Below are 19,913 nucleotides of genomic sequence, written 5' to 3' on the forward strand. Positions count from 1 at the left end.
TTAAATTGATGGTTGATCATGCCCACATGATGAAGCCGCCATAAAAATCCTCAAAGTACAGGGTTTGGAGAGCTTCAGAGTTGGCGAACACATCCACGTGCTGGAAGGGTGATGTACTCCAACTCCATGGGGACAGAAGCTCCTGTGCTAGGGACCTTTCTGGACCTCATCCTATGTATCTTTTCATTTGGTTGTTTATTTGTATCCTTTATCATATCTTTTATTATATAAGAGACCAGTAAACAAAGTGTTTCTCAGAGTTCTGTGAGCTATTCTAACAAATGATCAAACCCAAAGAGGGGATCATGGGAACCTCCAATGTACAGCCAGTCAGTCAGAAGCACAGGTGACAACCTGGACTTGCAACTGGCTTCTGAGATGGGGGTAGGAGGGTGGTTATTGCTCAAGCAGATCTCATCAGGTCTGGTAGCCATCCAAACTTACTACATCAGATTATTGATGGCTCAGATTATTAATGGCTTACTATGGCTCAGATTATTAATCATGTCAGTGGTTAGATGAGTCATTGCATTTTTGATTTTCCTGCTCTTTTCTGCAGTTGACAGAGACAATTGAAGCTTTTCCTCATCCCCCATCTATGAGTTTAAATGGCACCAAACAAACTGGGAGAAGTCAGACCTCCTGGTCTCTGAGTCACCCTCCTGGTCACTCAAGAAACTCTGAACCCATTGAAGAGGGATGGAGAGGACAAAGCATAATCATCACTATTATCTTGCTTTTCCCCAGCTCAGGCTGACCACTTGGGGTATTTTTACAGTCATTATAGTCATTTATTCAAGGCAGATTTATTAAGTATACACTAAAAACCCAGCACTGTTTTAGGTACAAGGAAATAGCAGCGAAGAAAAGAGACCACATTTCTGTCCTCATGGGATTCAGATTATACTCTCTATGCTAGTTAAATCCAGGAGGAGACTTTGCTCCTTCCCTTACTCATCTGGGGGAGGCAGGAACAAAGGAGAATATTGATAGACCTGGAAATAGGGCCGGAGAGTGTCAAAGAAGGAGGCCTTTGGGAAGGTGAAGATGTGGGAACCAGTGGTCATGTTGTAAAAGGATACAACTCCAGCCTCAAAGTCCAGAAAAATCCCCACAACCAGGGGCTGCTCCCTCAGCTGAAGGGAAGTTAGGGGAGAGGTAAGCGCTACATAGCCTTTCTTTTTGCACAATCTGATGGCCCAGAATCCAGACTGAGGCGTCTGCACCATGACAGTGTCCCTCTGCACATTTTCCATACAGACTCCTAAATCCCACCCAGTCCCTTCTCCCACATCCACTTCAAAGTAATGTTTTCCTGAGGTGAAGCCTTCACAGCCCAGGATACAGGGTAAGGCACTAAATCTCCTAGAAGAAGTATTAAGATTCTCTTGGGGGCATCCACGAGTCACTTGTCTCCGATCCTCAGACAGAATTAGTTCGTAATAAGCTGTATCTGGATCCAGAGTCACGCTGACTGGGGGGAGAAAAAAGGACATGATTTTTGTAGCTGAAAGCACAGTTTATTTTAAATAAAACCAGCCTGCATTCAAATCCAAGCATTGTTTCTTTTTTTATTTTTATTTTTATTGGAGTATAGTTGCTTTACAATGTTGTGTTAGTTTCAGGTGTACAGCAAAGTGAATCTGTTATACATATACATATAACCACTCTTTTTAAGATTCTTTTCCCATATAGGCCATTACAGAGTATTGAGTAGAGTTCCCTGTGCTATACAGTAGGTCCTTATTAGTTATCTATTTTTTATATAGTAGTGAAAATATGTCAATCCCAATCTCCCAATTTATCCCTCCCCCCACTTGCCCCGCTGGTAACCATAAGTTTGTTTTCTATGCCTGTGACTCTATTTCTATTATGTAAATAGGTTCATTTGTACCATTTTTTTTAGATTCCACATATAAGGGATATTATATGATATTTGTCTTTCTCTGTCTGACTTACTTCACTCAGTATGACAATCTCTAGGTCTATCCACGTTGCCACAAATGGCATCATTTCGTTCTTTTTTATGGCTGAGTAATATTCCACTGTATATATGTACCGCATTGTTTCTTACTAGCTGTTGTGAACTTAGGCAAATCATTCTCTGAGCCTCAGTTCTGTTAAATATAAAGTGGAAATCATTGTATCTGTCACCAAGCATGGTGGGGAGGATTGAAGGAGCTAATGTATGCTTAGTGCTTAGTAAAATTCCTGGTATATAGTAAGTGCCCTGTAAATGGTAGTAATAATAATGATATCATCATCATCATCTTCAACATCATCACCATCTTAGTCACTCAGAGAAGCCAAGGAGCAGAACTAACCAGAGTTAACGTGGTTATGGTCCTCTCCAAAGCCCTTCCTCTCCCTTGTAGGACTTCTAGGAATCATGGAATATTGGAGCAGAAATGAGCCCTTCATCATCTCTACTAAATTACCATTAACACTGAGGATCAGAGAAGGAAAATGACACAACTAATGTCATAGCTTGTTATTGGAAAACCCAAAATTTTACCCAGGCTTCAGGACACACACCTAGTCCCCTGACTTTTAAGTGTAAGCTCTTCTTTCTTGCTTCAGGTAATGCTCTATAGGGATTAGTATAAAGTAACACACCAGAGACCAATATACATGAAAAATATCTGACTAGACTCAAGTAAGACATAAAAAAGTATAATAAAGTGTGATATTGGCCAGCAATGCAATTTTAAAAATGAAAGGTGGTAATGGGGTGGTCCAGCAAGAGAGTTAGCAAATCACTGTGTTACTGGGTTAAACACTGATCATTTGGGCTGTGGCAATACGGGAAATCAAGTATTAGGAAACACTTCCACTGCTGGATGTTCTCCACTTGCCCCTACAGATCACTCCCCACCTTTCTCCAGCCTGCTCTGTGTCCAGGAAGGCTAACCCCTATGGACACATCAACCAGGTTCCCTTCCCTCAGACTGCTATTTGGTTAAGCCAATGAGAAGCACTAGAGGAGACCACAGGGCAAAAAGAAATAGAGTTAGAAGTATTTAGTACCCCAAGTCCCTCCCCACTAGCTATGATTTGGAGGGTCTGCATTCCTCTGCCTCTGGTTATAGCTCCCTCCATCTGTTACCGAAGCCTTGGGGAGGTGATGACTCCCTACCTATTCCTAGCCCTGGTTTGCTTCACTGTTCCTTGATGATCACCCAAATCCTCGTCTTTGTAAATAATCCCTTTATTAAACACTCTTCAGTCAGTCCTTATCATGAGCCTGACTCACAAAAGTTTTGGGCTTCATTAATATTCCCTGAATGATCCAGGAAAACTGAGAAATTAAAATGTTTACAGGTTGGTAATACCACTAGAAAGATGGTTGATGCCTGAGCTCTTTGGAAACAAAAGTCATAGACCTTGAAGACAAATGTGTCTACTCTAAGTTTGAATCTCTATACATCAAAAGATAGGATGAAAATGTAAAATGCCATACACATAACAGAAGATATTGGCTATAATAAGCTCCCATAAATCAATAAGGAAAAGAAACCAAAAGAAAAGTTCTTAAAACACAGAAGAAGCCTGAAGGGCTAATGGACTTACTGAAAGAAGCTCAACCTCACTAGTGACACTGGAGAAACTCAAATTAAGTCCACAATTAGGTACCGTTTCAAATCCATCACATGGCCAAAAATTATAAGCAGAGAGTCAGGGAGATGAGAAACAGTGGGATCTCTTATGTTGCTGGTAGGGTATAAAGTGATACAATTTCAAGATCTGTAGTATCTAGTAAAATTAGATGTGCATCCCTACACAGCAGCATTTTTTTTTCTTTTTCTTTTTTCTTTTTTTTTTTACGTGCCAAATTATGAAAGATTTATTCCATAAAAACACCAGAGTGTTTTAGGAAATTAACCAGTGATAGCATATATAAAGTACATCATATCCCATTACACAGCAGCATTTTTAATTCAAGGTATATCCCCAGAGGAAACCATTCACAGGACACAAGAAAGCATGGACAAGAAAGTTCACAGTAGTATTGTGTGTAATAGCAACAAACAAACAAAAACCAACTACACATACCTTCAGTGTCCACTCCACAAGACAATGAATTAAAAAATACATCATTTTCATTTTTTGCCACATTGCAGAGTGATTAAGAGAGTGAGTTCTAGAGAGATACTACCTGAGTTACCACCTGCTGGTTGTGGGAATTTACAACAGTCACGTAACCTCTCTGTGTTTTGGTTTCCTTATCTATAAAGTAAAAAATGCTTCCTACAGAGAGGCTTGTGGTGTAAAACGAGATAACACACGTGAAGCTCTTCTCATCTGTCACAGAAAGAGTGTTCAGTATATGTGAATCGTTTTTCTTGGTGCTGGTGAGAGAGTGCATGTTGCTACGTTGGAACAAGTAATCTGGTAACATGTGTTAAGATTAACAACAATCCCAGCTTTAGGTATACACCCTACAGGAATGAAAGCACCAGGATATAAGATTGTATGGACTAGAAAGTTATTGGTGCAAATGTTATAATACCCAAGTGCTGAAAGCAGCCTGAAGCTCCATCAGTAGGAATATGGTTACATATAGTTATGATGTACTATGGAATATTAGACAGCTTTAAAAAGCAATGGGTGAATAGGAAGAGATGATCTATGTATTAAATGTTTGTAAAAACATAGAGAAAGACCTAGGTCTTGTTACCTGCAGAAGGGTAAGAGAAACCTTGAACTTTTTTTTTCATATCTCTCTATACTGTTTGACTGATTACAATTTATTTATATTACTTTTTTAATAAGAAAAGCTTTAATAATGAGGGTTTCAAAAAGAAGAATTATCTAGTTAAAAGATGAGCTCATTTTAGAAACAGATTGACTTGAACCATGTTGTAATGCCTTCTGTGAAAGATAAGAGTAGAAAAATCAACTCAGTTAAATCTGGACATAATCAATATAAAGTCCTTCCTTGCATCTGTATAGGATCAAATACAGAGTTGCTATTTTTTGGTAGTTGTTATTGTTGTTTGTTCTTGTTAACTTGAGGGGAAACTGAATACAGGTTCATAATCCTTATCTGAAACCCCTGGGGCCAAATGAGTTTTGAAATTCAGAATATTTTTCATGTTATAAAGGCAAACAATACAGATGCTCTAAATTATGTGCCCACCCCTGGAAGGGTCTAAGGCATTGTCTTGTAATCTAATGCATCAATATTTCTGCAGTAAAACATAAATTCAAACTAAGCGGGATAAATAAAGACTTTAAATAATCTCATATCAGTGCAGTTCAGGTTTGGCCACCGTGTCACTCAGACACAAGGGTAGCCTTCCGTGATCCTGCCTCTTGGTGTTCATACCCTTATGCAGTTCCTTTCCTTTGAGTGTGGGCAGGACCTGTGAATTGCTTCTGACCAATAGAATATGACAAAAATGATAGGATGTGACTCCTGTGACTATATTTCATTTTATAAGCCTCCATCTTTCTGGCAGACTTGCTCTAGGGACTCTCTCCTGAGCTTACTTTGAAGAAATAATTGGCCATGTTGGGAGGCCCATGTGCAAGCAGCTGATGGCTCGCTTCTAGAAGCTGAGGGCAACCTCTGGCCAACAGCCAGCAAGAAGCCAGGGCCTTAAGTCCCATAACCATAAAGAAATAAATTCTGCCAACAACCTGAGTGAGCTTGGGAGAGGATTCTTCCCCAGTCTAACTTCCAGGTAAGAACACATCCAAGCTAACACCTTATTTTATTATTTATTTATGGCTGTGTTGGGTCTTCGTTTCTGTGCGAGGGCTTTCTCTAGTTGTGGCAAGTGGGGGCCACTCTTCACCGCGGTGCGCAGGCCTCTCACTATCGCAGCCTCTCTTGTTGTGGAGCACAGGCTCCAGACGCGCAGGCTCGGTAATTGTGGCTCACGGGCCTAGCTGCTCTGCGGCATGTGGGATCTTCCCAGACCAGGGCTCGAACCCGTGTCCCCTGCATTAGCAGGCAGATTCTCAACCACTGCGCCACCAGGGAAGACCCCAGGCTAACACCTTAATTGCAGCCTTGTAAGACCCTAAGCAAAGGACCCAACTAAGCTGTGCCCAGCTTTATCTCACAAAACCTGTGAGATAATATATGTGTGTTCCTTTAAACCACTAAATTTGTCTGCAGCAATAGATAATTAATACAGCCACCAAATCATTTTAGGTTAGGTCCAATTTTGCAGCCAAACAAGTTATGAAAAAATTGTCAGTTTTCAGAACTTTTGGAATCTTGTAGTTGTGGATAAGGGATGGTGGAAATATAGCAAGCACTGATGAAGAGAATCAAAGGAGCAGGAAGCTCAGGCTTTGGAATTGGTAAAACTTGGTTTTTGTCGTGGTTCTAACATTTACCATCTGTGTTATCTGGGCCAAGGCCCTAAAACATTTGGACCACAGTCATAATACTCACCTACCTTTCTTGCATTGCTCTGAGAATTGACCAAAATATTAACAATAAACACTATGTCCCAGACACTGCTAAGCACTTTACACATGTTGACATATTTAATTTTCCCGACAACCCAATGAAGTGGGAGTTGTTAATATTTTCATTTTTCAGATGGGGAAACTGAGGAGGTTATTTGCCTGGAATGACATAGCTGATAAGTGAGAGAGCAGGAATTTGAAGGGTCTGCACAGATAACCAGTACGCCATGTCCCTGTCTAAGCACTGGAGCAAACTAACAAGGGAGAGGGTGACAGCTCAACTGAAAATATCTGAATGACCCCTCTGGCTGTGAGCCTGCCCAGGGATAGGTGGTGAACTTGGTTACCACTTAAGGTCCCTTCTGTCCGTAGCATTTAGGGCTTCTTCACCTACCTTGGTAGCTCCTTAACACTTTCTTCACATCAAAGTAAAGCTCAGAAACATTGCACACAGTATGAAGGTCCAAAGAGAGGGCCTCTGGTTGTTCTAGCTTCACAGCCCAACTCCTAGAATAAGCAGAGACCAAGAATTCTTCAGTGGTAAATTCCATTCAGCTCTATATACCTACACCCCTTCCCTCCTGCATTTGTACAGGACTCACCTGCTCAAAGTATCTTTCACGTCCTATGGAGAAAGACAAAATATAAGTGTGGGAACATCAGCATTTCATGGGACTTGGCATGTGGGGCTATTCTCTATAAACACTCCTTACAAAGAGTTAAAGAGAGTAACCCTGGCCTTAGATATTGATGGATACCCAGATAGAATGATTTCCATCCCGGCCCCCTGGGATATTCAGCATATCAGAATGTTTATCTGTTATCTTCCTTGCTGTGGTCTGTGGAGAGCTGCAGTGTCTGCAATCACATCTACCTGCGGGCTGCTTACGATAGAGGGCCAAGAGCTTTGCCCATGCTCCCTCTGGAAAGACTTGCTTTCAGTGACCTAATTTCCTTCAGAGTGAGCCCACAGTAGAGACCATTCATTGCAAAGGTCCGTAGTGGTGAATCCATGCATAGCCCCTGTGACTGGGCCATTAAGATGGCAGCAGCAGGTATCACATGGTGGTGGGGCAGTCATGCTACATTCTCAGGCTACAGTGTGACCTCCATTTCTATTAGTGGGGAATAGAAAAAACAGCTCCAGTCGTAGTTTGTCTTAATGGGCTGGATCCATTATGCAGCTGAAGGAAGGCCCCAAAAGAGCTCTGGAGGGCTCTACAAGCAAATCAGGGAGAAGGTTATCACTCATAACCTTCTTTTGGCTGCCCCACTTTGTCACCACCAGTCATCTGGAGGAGTATTTCAGGAGACAGTTTGACAGTCAGAGTTTTGTGAACATGGGACAGAGGCAAATGGTAGCAAAAGTTATCCCATGGTTCCATTTGGCCAAGGAGCCCACCATATCCATATTTTTTCTGATTCACCTAAAGCCGCACTATAGACTAGTGAAGGCCATCTTGCAAATATTGATGTGTATCCAAAAGAAACATTACTTTAAATTCCCTACACTAATGTGCCATTTTTGAGTGAAACAGACAGGCCTCGCCCAGCTTCCCATGCTTCCTCACCATTCTCCTCCTAAAAGCTCAGGAACAGATACCTTCCTTCCCTTCTCCAAGTGCATGGCCTTACCTGCAGCAAATTTTGGGCTGAGCCCTGACATTTATGCTCTAGTTCCAGGATGTAGCTCTCGAGTTCATGGCTCTTCTGTTCAAGCTTGACCTCATTGTCCCTCAGTCTCCTCAGAGTCTGCTCTTTTTCTTTCTCCAGTTTCCATAGGTAAGACTTCTTTTCCTCATGAAGGAAGCTCTGGAGATTCTTAAAGTCAGACTGGATTTTTTGTTTCTGAACTTCTGTCTTCTCCTAGAGTCAAGAAAGGTGGAAACAAACCAAATGTCCATTGATGGATGAACTGATAAACAAAATGCAGTATATAGATATAGTGGAATACTATTCAGCCTTAAAAATGAATGAAATTCTGATACATGCTAAAACATGGATGAATCTTGAAGGCATTATGCTAAGTGAAATAAGCCAGAAAAAAAAAGAACAAATATTTTATGATTCCACTTATATGAGGTATCTAGAATAGTCAAATTCATAGAGACAGAAAGTAGAATAGTGGTTACCAGGAGTTACGAGGAAGAACTGTGCACATAAAACTAGTTAAACAGTAAATTTCATTATGCATATTTTAACACATACATACACAAAAGAAAGTTTGCTCAGCTACCATAACATTATTTTCCCATGAATCATTCAAGCTGGAAGAACGTCGCAAATTGCCCGCTGCAGAGTCATGCCCGAAAGGCAGGTACTCAGATGTGGGAGAGGTTATCACCTTATTAATTTCCTTCTTCAGCCAAGGTGCAGGAGTGCTAGATAATTTAATCATGGGACTAGGGCCAAGGTTAAAAACTTTATCAGTTACAAAGATAAAAATGAGTTTTTATTCAGGATATAAGAAAGTAGCTCTGAGTCTGAGGGAATTTCTTGAAGCAAAAGCTTGTAATGAACATCACCAAGACTGGACTTTAAGACAACCAGGCTATTAGGAGAGTCCATGATTCTCAGCAGCGGGTGGTCTGGGTATCAGGCATTTGTCATAGTTAACTATGAAATAGTCATCCACCAACTCAGGTCCGCCTACTCATCCTTATGTATAAGAAACCAAATGGTACAGCTTGTCAGACTCAGCTTTCATTTGGGGAGATAAGAATTGCAATTTCCATGAGTGCTTTTTCAATTCATGCAGTATTTTGATGACTGTGATGTTGTGGTAGAGGGTCATTGACAGGGTTTCCATATGTATTAGTTATAATCAAGATCCTCCCCATTGCCCAAGATCCCAGAAATGAGGGAAGCAAGAGTGTCCTCTGAGAGTTCGTTTAACAACTGTACACAAAGGATTGGGCAGAGGTTGGAAGGTTGGAAGAGACCTCTGAAAGAGGCAAAATGGCTCACTGGCCTGTGGGATTTGACTGTAAGCTGATTAATTACATAAATAGTTCCATAAAGGAATGCATCTCTGATCATGGGGAAGCTGGTCAGCCACGGAAACAGTCTTTCAGACCCTAGAGGCTACAGTGCCAAGTGTGTAGGTTCTTGGAGCACTCTGGTCCTCCTTATAAATCAGATAGATTTCCTTCTTCAGTCTAATGAGCTTGAGTAATACGAACCTCAACCTGGAGTGATTCTGTTTTCTTAGTGCTCACAAAGGGTGGCTTCTGAACCTGTAAGGCTGAAAGCCATACCCTGCACTGTGGTACACGTGCCAAAGCAATAAGGTTAATAAGGCCTTCAAATCCAGAAGGTACTTTGAGATATTAAGAACTGAAACCCAGTCAAGAATGGCTCTAGATAAATGGGCACACCAGTTCTGCTTCTCCTAACTGAGGTTTCGGAATCCTAGCCGGTTACTACTGAAAGGTTGAAGGGGTTGGAGATAAATGCTCATAGATATTAGACAATGAGAGACATAAAAACAAATGTGTTTTCTTCTTTGGGTTTTATCTGTTTGGTCTCGTTTAGTGAGAATAAGCCATCACTATGCTTTGCTCAATCGTCCCCTGTACCTAAGCTCTAGGATGGAAACTAGCTTGAGATCAGTAAACCCAAACTCTTACATTCCATTCGGTTATTTGCTTTGCCGTGAACACCTTCAAGTTCATACATTCCTCTTCCAGTTGCCTCAATTTTGTCACAGCTTCCTGGAGCTTTTCCTGAAGGAAAAATTGGGTGAACAAAGTCTTTTCAATTCAACAATTCTTCATTAGGCACCTAAGGAGCATCCCAGCCCTCCAAGACTATTAGAATAGCATGACTATTGAATATGTATTGAGTCCTTACACTTTGCCAGGAAGCATGCTGAAGGCTGTATAGGCAGTAACATATTTGATTCCCTTGGCAACACTGAGCAGTTAGTAGGATTTTTAACATCATTTCTGTGCCGCAGAAACTGAAGCTTAGAAAGGGGATAAATAACTTGCTCAAGATGCTGTAACTGGTGGGTGGTTGGGCTGTGATTCCAGCTCATCTGCTGACCCTGAGCCTGAGCTATATGCACCACTAACAGTCTTGCCAGGGAAATTCTACACATAAAACAAGATAATAATCACCTAAAAAGATTTTATGAAGTAATGTGCTGACCCAAACAGAACCAATACCAGAGTGTTTGGCACACATGGAACTTTGTATGTATTATGGTGAGTCAGGAAGGAAAGACAGACCAAGATGCCAGCTGAAGTTATTAGAAACAGTTAATGGAGGAGGGGAGCTCTGAGACCTTTTGAAGAATGGTATCATGAAGCCCTTTAAAAATGATTTAGTATCCATATCAAGCTTTTAGGTTATTTTTCAAAATAGTTTCTCACATTTTCATGGAAAGCAAGTTTAAGCTAAACCAAATTGCTACTTGTGATCAACACTAAAAGAACTGGCTCTTGGGACTTCCCTGGTGGTCCAGTGGTTAAGAATCTGCCTTCTAATGCAGGGGACACAGGTTTGATTCCTGGTTGGGAAACTAAGATCCCACATGCCGCGGGGCAACTAAGCAACTAAGCCTGTGCACTCTAGAGCCTGCACGCCGAAACTGAGACCCGACACAGCCAAATTAATTAATTAATTAATTAGAAAAAAGAGAAATTTTATCTTGATTTAAAAAGAAAAAGAATCGGCTCTTGTCCTAAAGCCAATAAGTATACTCAATTCTCACGTGCTCTCGAGAAAGGGTTCTATAGAACTTGTTAGCAAAAGACTGTATTGCCCTCACTATGTGCCAAGTGCTATTCTAAGCTTTACATGTATTAATGTCCCGAAAGCTTATAACAACCTCCTGAGCATGTATGTTGGAGAGGAAGGGAACTACTGTTATCCCCATTGATAGTTGGGGAAACCAAGGCATGAAGACATTAAATAACTTTGCTCAAAGTCACCCATCTAATAAGTAGCAGAACTAAGATTTCAAACTAAGCAGTCTGACTCTCAAGGCTTAGAACCATCACCCCGTGCTGCTCCTTTTACTACTTGGTGGGAAAATAATTCCAATGGGAATATCCCCATTACAGTAATTAGCTGCTCCATGGAGTTTAAGGAAGAGCTGCCATGTGCCAAGTGGTGGTCAGTATTGACGTGTCCTGATGAAGGACCCAGAACCTTAATAGAAGACCACCTCCACGTCATAGGGGAGGGAACAAGGAGCTCACACTGGGGGCAACAATTTTCTCAAATCTAGCCAGGGCAGAGAAGGAATAAGGCAGCAGGACCATGTCCCCTCCTTCGTTCCACAGTAGCAAAGGTCAGCCTTCCTTTATATGCTCTTAAGTGATAAACAGGAGTTGCCCAAAACCTCTCCCTCCATTTCATACTCCATGACCAATCACTTCCAAACCCTTCCACTCATTCCCCTTCCTGAATCTTGCTTGGAACTGCTCCCTTTCCCCCTTCTTATAGGAGTAATCTGAATTTTACTCTTTGGTATTCCTTTCATTGTATCTGTACCAGAATGTTCTTTTCAATGTCAACCTGATCCTTCACTGTGCAAATGAAAATCCCCCCGTGGCCAGGACTACTCTGGGCTAGGGCTTAGACTCCGAGCGGATACCAAGTTCTGGGCCCTGACTTCCTTTCCCATGACATCACCTGCCTTCCCCGCACACACCCTCTGGCCTGGTCACAGCGAGTCAGGTACGCTCTCATGGCTGTGCCTTTGCACATGTGGGCCCCTAGGTCTGGAATGCCCTCTCTCTTCTCCATCCTTCTATATCTGGTTAATTTTTATGTGTTCTTCAAGAGTCACTTTTGGGTAGATTCCTCAGTTACCACTCCACACCCCTTGGTGCTCCTCTCCACCATCCAAATCAGGGGACTCCAGGCAGCCTTTTTGCTGGTTTGTCTGCGCTACTAGACTGTAGGATACCTAAAAGGGGGTGTGTCTTCATCCCCTGTGTTTTCAGACTCTATCCCATGGACTTGCACATTGTGGTTTCTCAAATTACACACACAGTGAGGCAATAAAACATGCAGGTGTGCATTGGAGCACATGGCATTCTAGAGCAGGGAGGAGTTCATCAGAGCAAGAGTGGATAGGGACAAGAGTGACCGTCAGGTCTTGATTCAGTGAGGACCCATCATAAACTACTTTTCAGAAGAATGACATGATGAAAGCTGTATTTCAGGATCCTAATCTTGGGCTTCAGGCTAAATAATCTCAGGTCTTAGGGGGCAACATGAGGCCGGGTATTCGCCAAGGACCTCCGGCCCACCACTCACCTTGTAACCTTGGCATGCATCTTCCACCAGAGCTGTGTGGTGCCCTTTGTGCTGCAGTCCTCGATCACAGCGCCAGCAGATGAGCTGGCCCTCGTCTTCACAGAACAGATGGAGCTTCTCTCCATGTTCCTCACATGACATTTCCTGGTCCATCTCCTTGATGGCTTCAATGAGGTTTCCCAGCTGCTTGTTGGGCCGGAGGCTCGCCATTTTAAATGGCACCCGACACTGGGGACAGGAGAACAACTCCAGCCATGGTTGCATCTCACAGAAGCTCATGATGCACCAGTGGCAGTAGCTGTGGCCACAGCTGATGCTCATTGGCTCGGTCATCAGTTGCAGACAGATGGAACAGGTGGCTTCCTCCCTCATCTTCTTGGTGATTGGGGTTGAGGCCATGGCTTTTCCTGAAAATCTCTAATATTGGATCCAGAGGCAGAGATGAAGCAGATAGAACTTTCCCACAGTGATGGAACTTCACCTTGTCTGAGGCTCTTTCCGATGCACTGGCTGCCACTGGCCTCCACAGGTCACGTGGTCTTCTCTCTAGCAAGAAGAAATAGATTGGAATATAGAAGATGCATCAAATGTAGCTCTGCTGTGGAATATGGTAGTGACTGTTACATGTGGCCACTTTGAATTAATAACAATTAAATAGAATTTAAAATTCCATTTCTCACACCCACTAGCCACATTTCAGTGCTTAATAGGTGCCGGTGATTGGTGGCTACACGAAAGCCCAGATAGAGGACATTCCTTTACTGTGAAAAGTTTTCTTGGACCAAGCACTGAGAGAGATAGAGAAATGAGGCAGACTTCTTCAGCAAAGTTGCAGTAAGAGAGAGAACTCAGTGAGGGATTGTCAAACTCTTTACTGCTCTAATGAATATTAAGAATAATTAGTACCAGAGTTATTTCTTTGTAACTGCTAGTAACACTTACATCCAGGTAGCCCAGGTAACTGGGTGGTCTATGAAGGATTTCATTGAGACAATCACATTTGATTCTAATTTTTTGTTGTTGCTTGTTTGTTTGTTTTGGCCGTGCCTCTCAGCTAGTGGGATCTTAGTTCCCCGACCAGGGATTGAACCCGAGCCCTTGGAAGGGAAAGCGAGGAGTCCTAACCACTGGACCGCCAGGAATTCCCTAAATTTGACTCTAATTAAACCCTCACTCCCACCCCACAAAGAACAAAAGACACCAGGTTAATAAAGTCCCCAGTGGAGACCCAACCAGTATGATAATGAAAGTAAAAAAGACAACCAGAAAAACCAACAAGTTTTTTTTTGCCCTCCCTGACCTGAGGAAAAGAGAATTGGAAAGAGAACTGGGAAGAGAAGAGGTTGGTCCTGGGGTGCAGAGCTCCTGGAGAGCTAGGGAGGTGACTATCTATCTTTTCAGGCCAGGACTTTTCTCTCAGTAGAAGTTCAGGGTGACTGGAACACAGGGGGTTGGCAGAACCCAGGATGTGGGGAGGTGGGAAGCAGATGGGGAAGGTGGGGCTTCTGTAGGATCCTGGGTGCTGGACACCTAGTGTCCACCAGCGAGGACCTGACAACCAATAGACAAAGGAGGAGTGACTAGGAACAAAGGACTCGGTCCCTTCAGCCACTGCTCCGGCTGCTTCGTGAACCTAGCCCTGCTCCCTGCTTCCCCATTCCTGGGAGTTTGTCAGGGAGGGCAGCAGAGGCTGGAGGAAGAGAGTGGCCTTTCCTTTGAACTGACAGTGGCAGAATAAAAGCAGGGATTCAACTAAAGTTACTGGATAGGCTATGTCCCTCTAATAAACAGGACCAGTCTCTTGGATCCGTAGAGAATTTCTTCCGGACACTTCTATTCTTTGGCAGGTTATCTCCCCCAAGAGATACACTAGGCTCCACTCTGCCAGGGGTGCTTTGCTCCCAGGGAGAAGGACCTCCCCTCCTCTGAGGCCCCACGGTTCCTGTCCTGGGCCTTCACTCACCTCACATCCTGGATCTTCGGAGATCTGACATGGAGTCTGGCGAAAGAGAAAGCAGACAGGGTGTGAGAGCTATGAAGCAAAGTCCTAACCATTTTCAGAGTTCCAGCAGCTGTTATCAGGAAACAAACTCCCTTCCCCGTGCCGCCCACCACACACACACATACACACACACACACACACACACACACACACGTCTCCTTTCCCTCCACCGAAAAAACCTGGGCCTGGACCCTTCTCACTCCCTTCACCATGCAGCGAGCACATATGCACTGCTAGCTCCCTCCGTCGCTGGTCGCTGCCGGTTCCTGAGATCTGGGTGAGGAAGTTAACTCAGACTGGTCTAAACTCAGAAGTGAAACTGCTGTGGGAGGTGGCGCCCTGTAGATCCGGGGAGGAAGCTCGTGAAATTGCCCGTAGCTTTTACACTCAGCTTGTCCTGAAAGGGAGGGGAGACAGTAGGAAAAATATTTTTCTTTTACAGCAATAAAAGGAAGGAACAAGTTAATAATTCAGTAAAATCTTTTGTGACCCCAGCACAGAGGATCTAAAAGCAGGAAGTCTGCAGAGTTCACAGACTCTGACGTGAGATCTTTCTACTTTTGCCACCAACCCCCTTGGGATTTATAAGCCTTTCTGGCTGATGTTATGCTTTACTATTTTTAGTCGCTGATTGTTTTATAACTGCTCTGAAGAGTATGATGAAAAAAGGGGCGGTACAATAATAGGGCTCATCGGTATCAGAGAATTTGCTCAAGCCGTTCTCCCATTCTTTTCTGTCCTGATGCTGTGTCTCATTTTCCTCCTCGGTATCCCTCCGCAAGATTCAAATACTTATCAAATACTTATCGGAGTCAGGCACCAAGGCCAGCAAACGGGAGCCACTAATGGCCCAGAGTTAGAGTTATTATTTAATGGGCAAAAAATAAATAAGACACTGCCACATTTATAGCCTTAGGTGTAAGAGGTATTTATGATAAGTGCACAATAAGTGTTTGCTTAGGAAATAAATATATGCAGTGGCCCAAAGGAGCCAGTAAGGAAGGCTGAGGACACAGGCAGGGGAAGTTAAATTTGGCTTCTGAGAGCTGCCTGGGGTAAACTCTGGGCCCCTGGCCTGGCAGGTCAGCTGCTGACCCTGAAAGCTCGTGGAAGCCCGTGCTCAGGGCAGCGGACCCACAGATGGAGCCTGGGGGGAGTTGGGTGCAGCCACAGTCCTGCTGGTCCAGCAGCTCAGGCTGGAGGCAAAATTGTGAAACAGGCTCTTCTCTTCCCACCCAAACAGGAGTCTCTCTTCAGCACTGCATCCTCCTGGGTGCCCACAGGGCCTTCTGCCATTTTGCCACCAGGTGACTGAATCATCGTGCTCAGGCATGTCCTGTGGTAGCAGGCCCTGCACACAGTACAGGACAGATCTACTCCTGAGGCAACCAGCACACAGACAGAAGAGAAAGAACGAGCCCCTGTATCCCTGATCCAATGATGACTCCTTACAGATTCCCACGACTTTCATTGTTGTGGCTGTGACTCTGGACGTAGGCACAGCTCACTCCAAATCTGTCCTGTCAAAGGATCAGGAAAAGGAAGCTAGTGAATGCCCAAAAGAAAACAGACTGCCACTACAGGCAACAAAAGCAAGACAAAAGCATCAAGCTCATGATGGGGACTGTCTTGTGAGAGCTGCCCCATCTTGCACCTGTTTCTTGTTGCATGAAGGAGGGACAGGTTCACACAGAGAGCTGCAGGTCTTAAAGGGGAGAGGGATGCAGATGAGGCTTCAGAGATCTGTTCTCCAAAGGTGAGCCTAGGGAGAGACCAATCGGAGCTGCCCCATGGGGGATGCATCCCCTCCAGTAAGTGAGGCTGGGCTTGACCCTGCGAGTCTGGGCTGTAGGAAGCTGAAGACCCAGAATGGGGAGTGGGTCACTGGAGTCTCCTTAAAAAGGCCTGGACTCTGGCTGTTCCTTCTGTGGGGAACAGTCATCCCTTAGATATCCCTAGGGTGCCTTCCCTCAACTCCTTCAGGTGTCTCTTCTCAGTCAGGCTTACTCCAACCACCTAGTTTACAGTTGCACCCCTGCCCCACTCCCAAGCCCTCTAACAGTGCTCTCTTTTGTTCCCATGGCACTTATTACTGAATATTTTATTTATGTATCTTGCTTATTGTCTGCCTCCTGCATGAGAATGCAAATTCCACAGAGGTAGAGAGTTTTGTCTGTGTTTTTAATTGATGAATCTCGAGTGTCTAGAGTGGTTCCAGGCATAGTGGTATGTGTTAAACAAGAGAGTAACTTTCTATGCTGCACTAAACACACATCATAGGAGGTGTGCACACATGTGTGTAATGTATGTAGTGTGGCGTGGGTGATATGTGAGATGTGTGATGGTTTGTGCTATATGTAGTCTGTGATGCATGCTTGCATGTGTGTGATTCGTGTGATATGGTGTCTGGTACGCATGTGTATGTGTGTGTGTATAGTGTATGTTGTGGGATGTGGGGTGGTGTGTGCTGGGTGTGGACTGTGATACATGGTTTGTGTTTGTGTGATATGTGCGATGGGGTGTGTCTGTGAAGTGTGAGCAGAGTGTGTGTATGTACATGTTGGAGGTCATGGGCAAGTTAACATGGCGAACAGTGCCAGAAAATACCAGAATCCATGATGGCTACTGGTTTTCTAGAGAGCTGTTTCTCTCTCCTGTAGGATATATTAATGATTTGAACTGGAAGAAAATGAAAATGAAAGAGAAGACCTAGGCTTCTGAGAAAGAGAGCTTAGCAGAGGTTTGATAAGAGCACACTGCAAAAGTGATCTTGAGGACAAACTTTTCAGATGAGCAAAGGGGAGAGAGGAAGCAACACCCAGAGGTAAGAAGAGAGGACACAGGATTATAGGTTTAAAAAAAAAGAAGCCTGAGAGAAGACTTATCTGAGCTATTCAGAATGATGAGCATAACAAAGACTTCTCCAAAGAAGTCTAGCATCCTTTGCAAATAGTTTGTACCTATATCTCTCATGATATAGATGACTGTTTCACTGAAGCCTGCTCTGAGGTGAGCTGGGACTTAAAGAGGAGCATTTTCCTTGACTGGCCCTAGGAAGAGCTGGTAATAGCACACCTAACAAGAAAAGAATGTGTGCTCTTACCATTTCTATTCAACATTGTACTGAAGGTTCAAGGAAATAAAAGGCATCCAGATTTAAAAGGAAGAAGACAAATACTCTATTTGCCAATAACATAATTTTGTATATAGAAAATCTTAAGGAGTCCGTATACAAAAAATATAGATCTAATAAATGAGTTCAGCAAGGTTGCAGGATACAAGATCAATATATAAAATTTCATTGTATGTCTATATACTAGCAATGAACAATCTGAAAATAAAATTAAGGAAATAATCATTTATAATAGCAACAAAAATAACAAAATACTTAGGAATAAAATTAACAAAAGCAAAACAAAATTGTACACTGAAATTTGCAAAACATCATTGAAAGAAATTAAATTGACCTAAATAAATAGACATTGCATGTTCATGGATTAGAAGGCTTCATATTGTTAATTAGCAGTACTTCCCAAGTTGTTCTACAGACTCAGTGCATGCCTATCAAAATTCCAGCTGGCATTTTTTTTAGACATTGACAAGCTTATCCTAAAATTCATCTGGAAATACAAAAGGCCCACAATAACCAAAACAGTCTTTAAAAAGATCAAAGTTGCAGGACTCGCAGTTTGCAATTTCAAAACTTACTATAACACTACAATAATCAAGGCTATGTGGTACTATCATAAGGATAAACCTATAGAGCAATAAAATTTAGTAAAGAGTCTAGAAATAAACCCATACATTTATGGTCAATTAATTTTAACAAGAGTGCCAAAACAGTTCAATGTACAAAGAATAATCTTATTAACAAACAATAGTGGGACAACTGGATAATCCATATGCAAAAGAATGAATTTGGAGCCCTACCTCACACCATATACAAAAATTAACTCAAAATGAAACAAAGATCTAAGTGTAAGCACTAAAACTCCATAAAACACTGAGAAGAAAACTTTGGGGCAAATCTTTGTAATCTTAGCTTAGCAATGGTTTTTTGGATGACACCAAAAACACAAGCAATAAAAGAAAAAATAGGTGAGTTGGAGAGCATCAAAATTAAAGACTTTTGAGCTTCATAGGACTCCATTAAGAAAATGAGATGACAGCCCACAGAATGGGAGAAAATTTTTGTGAATTATATATCTGACAAGGGACTTGTATCTAGAATTGTAACTTGTATATAAAAAGTTCCTACAACCCAATAACAAAAAGATAAATAATCCAACTTAAAAATGGGCAAAGGATCTAAGTATACATTATTCCAAAGAAGACATACAAGTACCCAATAAGCACCTGAAAAGATATTCAACAACATTAGTCATTATGTAAATGCAAAACGAAACCACGAGATACCACTTCACATCCTCTAAGATAGCTATAATAATAATAATAATTTTAAAAAGCCAGACAATAACAAGTGGAGAAATTGGAACCCCATACATTGCTTGTGGGGATGTAAAATGGTGCAATGTTTTTGGAAAACAGTTTGGTAGTTCTCTAAAAAGTTAAACATAGAGTTATCATATGATCCAGCAATTCTACTTCTATGTAAATACCTAAGAGAATTGAAAACATACTCATGTAGAAACTTGTACATGATTGTTTATAGTAGCATTATTCACAGTACCCCCAAAGTGGAAACAACCCAAATGTCCATCTACTGATCAATGGACACATACAATGTGTTAAATCCATACCGTGGAATATTATTCAGCCATAAAAAAGAATGAAGTACTGATACATGTTCCAACACTGATGGACCTTGAAAACATACTAAATGAAAGAAGCCAGACACAAAAATAACACATATTGTATGAGTCTTTTTACATTACATGTCTAAGATAGGCAAACTCATAGAGACAGAAGGTGGGTTAGTAGTTGCCAGGGGCTGAGAGGAGGTAATTGGGAATTGCTACTTAAGGATATAGGGCTTCTTGTTGAAGATCTTGAAATGTTCTGGAATTTAGTTAGTGATAATGATTGTACAACTTTGTGAATACACTATAACCACTGAATTGTACACTTTAAAAAGGTGTGTTTTATGGTATATGAAATATATCTTGATAAAAATTTAATATTGGGAAAAAACAGATATGCAAACAAGAAGGAAAATATATCCTAGGATAAGAGAGGAATCAATCAATCAAAA

The 19,913-nt window shown here is 42.3% G+C and overlaps 1 protein-coding gene across 4 annotated transcripts; it reads right to left on the reverse strand.

Annotated features, from left to right (window-relative positions):
* Positions 1 to 787: 787 nt before the first annotated feature.
* TRIM38 (tripartite motif containing 38) lies at positions 788 to 15,248 on the reverse strand. Of its 4 annotated transcripts, none has more exons than XM_068558683.1 (8): positions 14,911 to 15,248; positions 14,663 to 14,698; positions 12,700 to 13,245; positions 10,056 to 10,151; positions 8,062 to 8,292; positions 7,029 to 7,051; positions 6,821 to 6,933; positions 788 to 1,474 (listed from the first exon to the last, which is right to left on the reverse strand). In XM_068558683.1, exons 3-8 carry the CDS (start codon positions 13,096 to 13,098, stop codon positions 951 to 953), a joined length of 1,386 nt encoding a protein of 461 aa, XP_068414784.1. In that variant the 5' UTR covers positions 13,099 to 13,245; positions 14,663 to 14,698; positions 14,911 to 15,248; the 3' UTR covers positions 788 to 950. The 4 variants fall into 4 exon arrangements, with proteins under 4 accessions (XP_068414784.1, XP_068414785.1, XP_068414782.1 ...); XM_068558684.1 differs by having other exon boundaries at positions 14,902 to 15,248; XM_068558681.1 differs by having other exon boundaries at positions 14,881 to 15,248.
* Between the last annotated feature and the right edge of the window lie 4,665 nt (positions 15,249 to 19,913).

The sequence above is a fragment of the Eschrichtius robustus genome, chromosome 12, assembly GCF_028021215.1.
Source record: "Eschrichtius robustus isolate mEscRob2 chromosome 12, mEscRob2.pri, whole genome shotgun sequence".
NCBI classification, from domain to species: Eukaryota; Metazoa; Chordata; class Mammalia; order Artiodactyla; family Eschrichtiidae; genus Eschrichtius; species Eschrichtius robustus.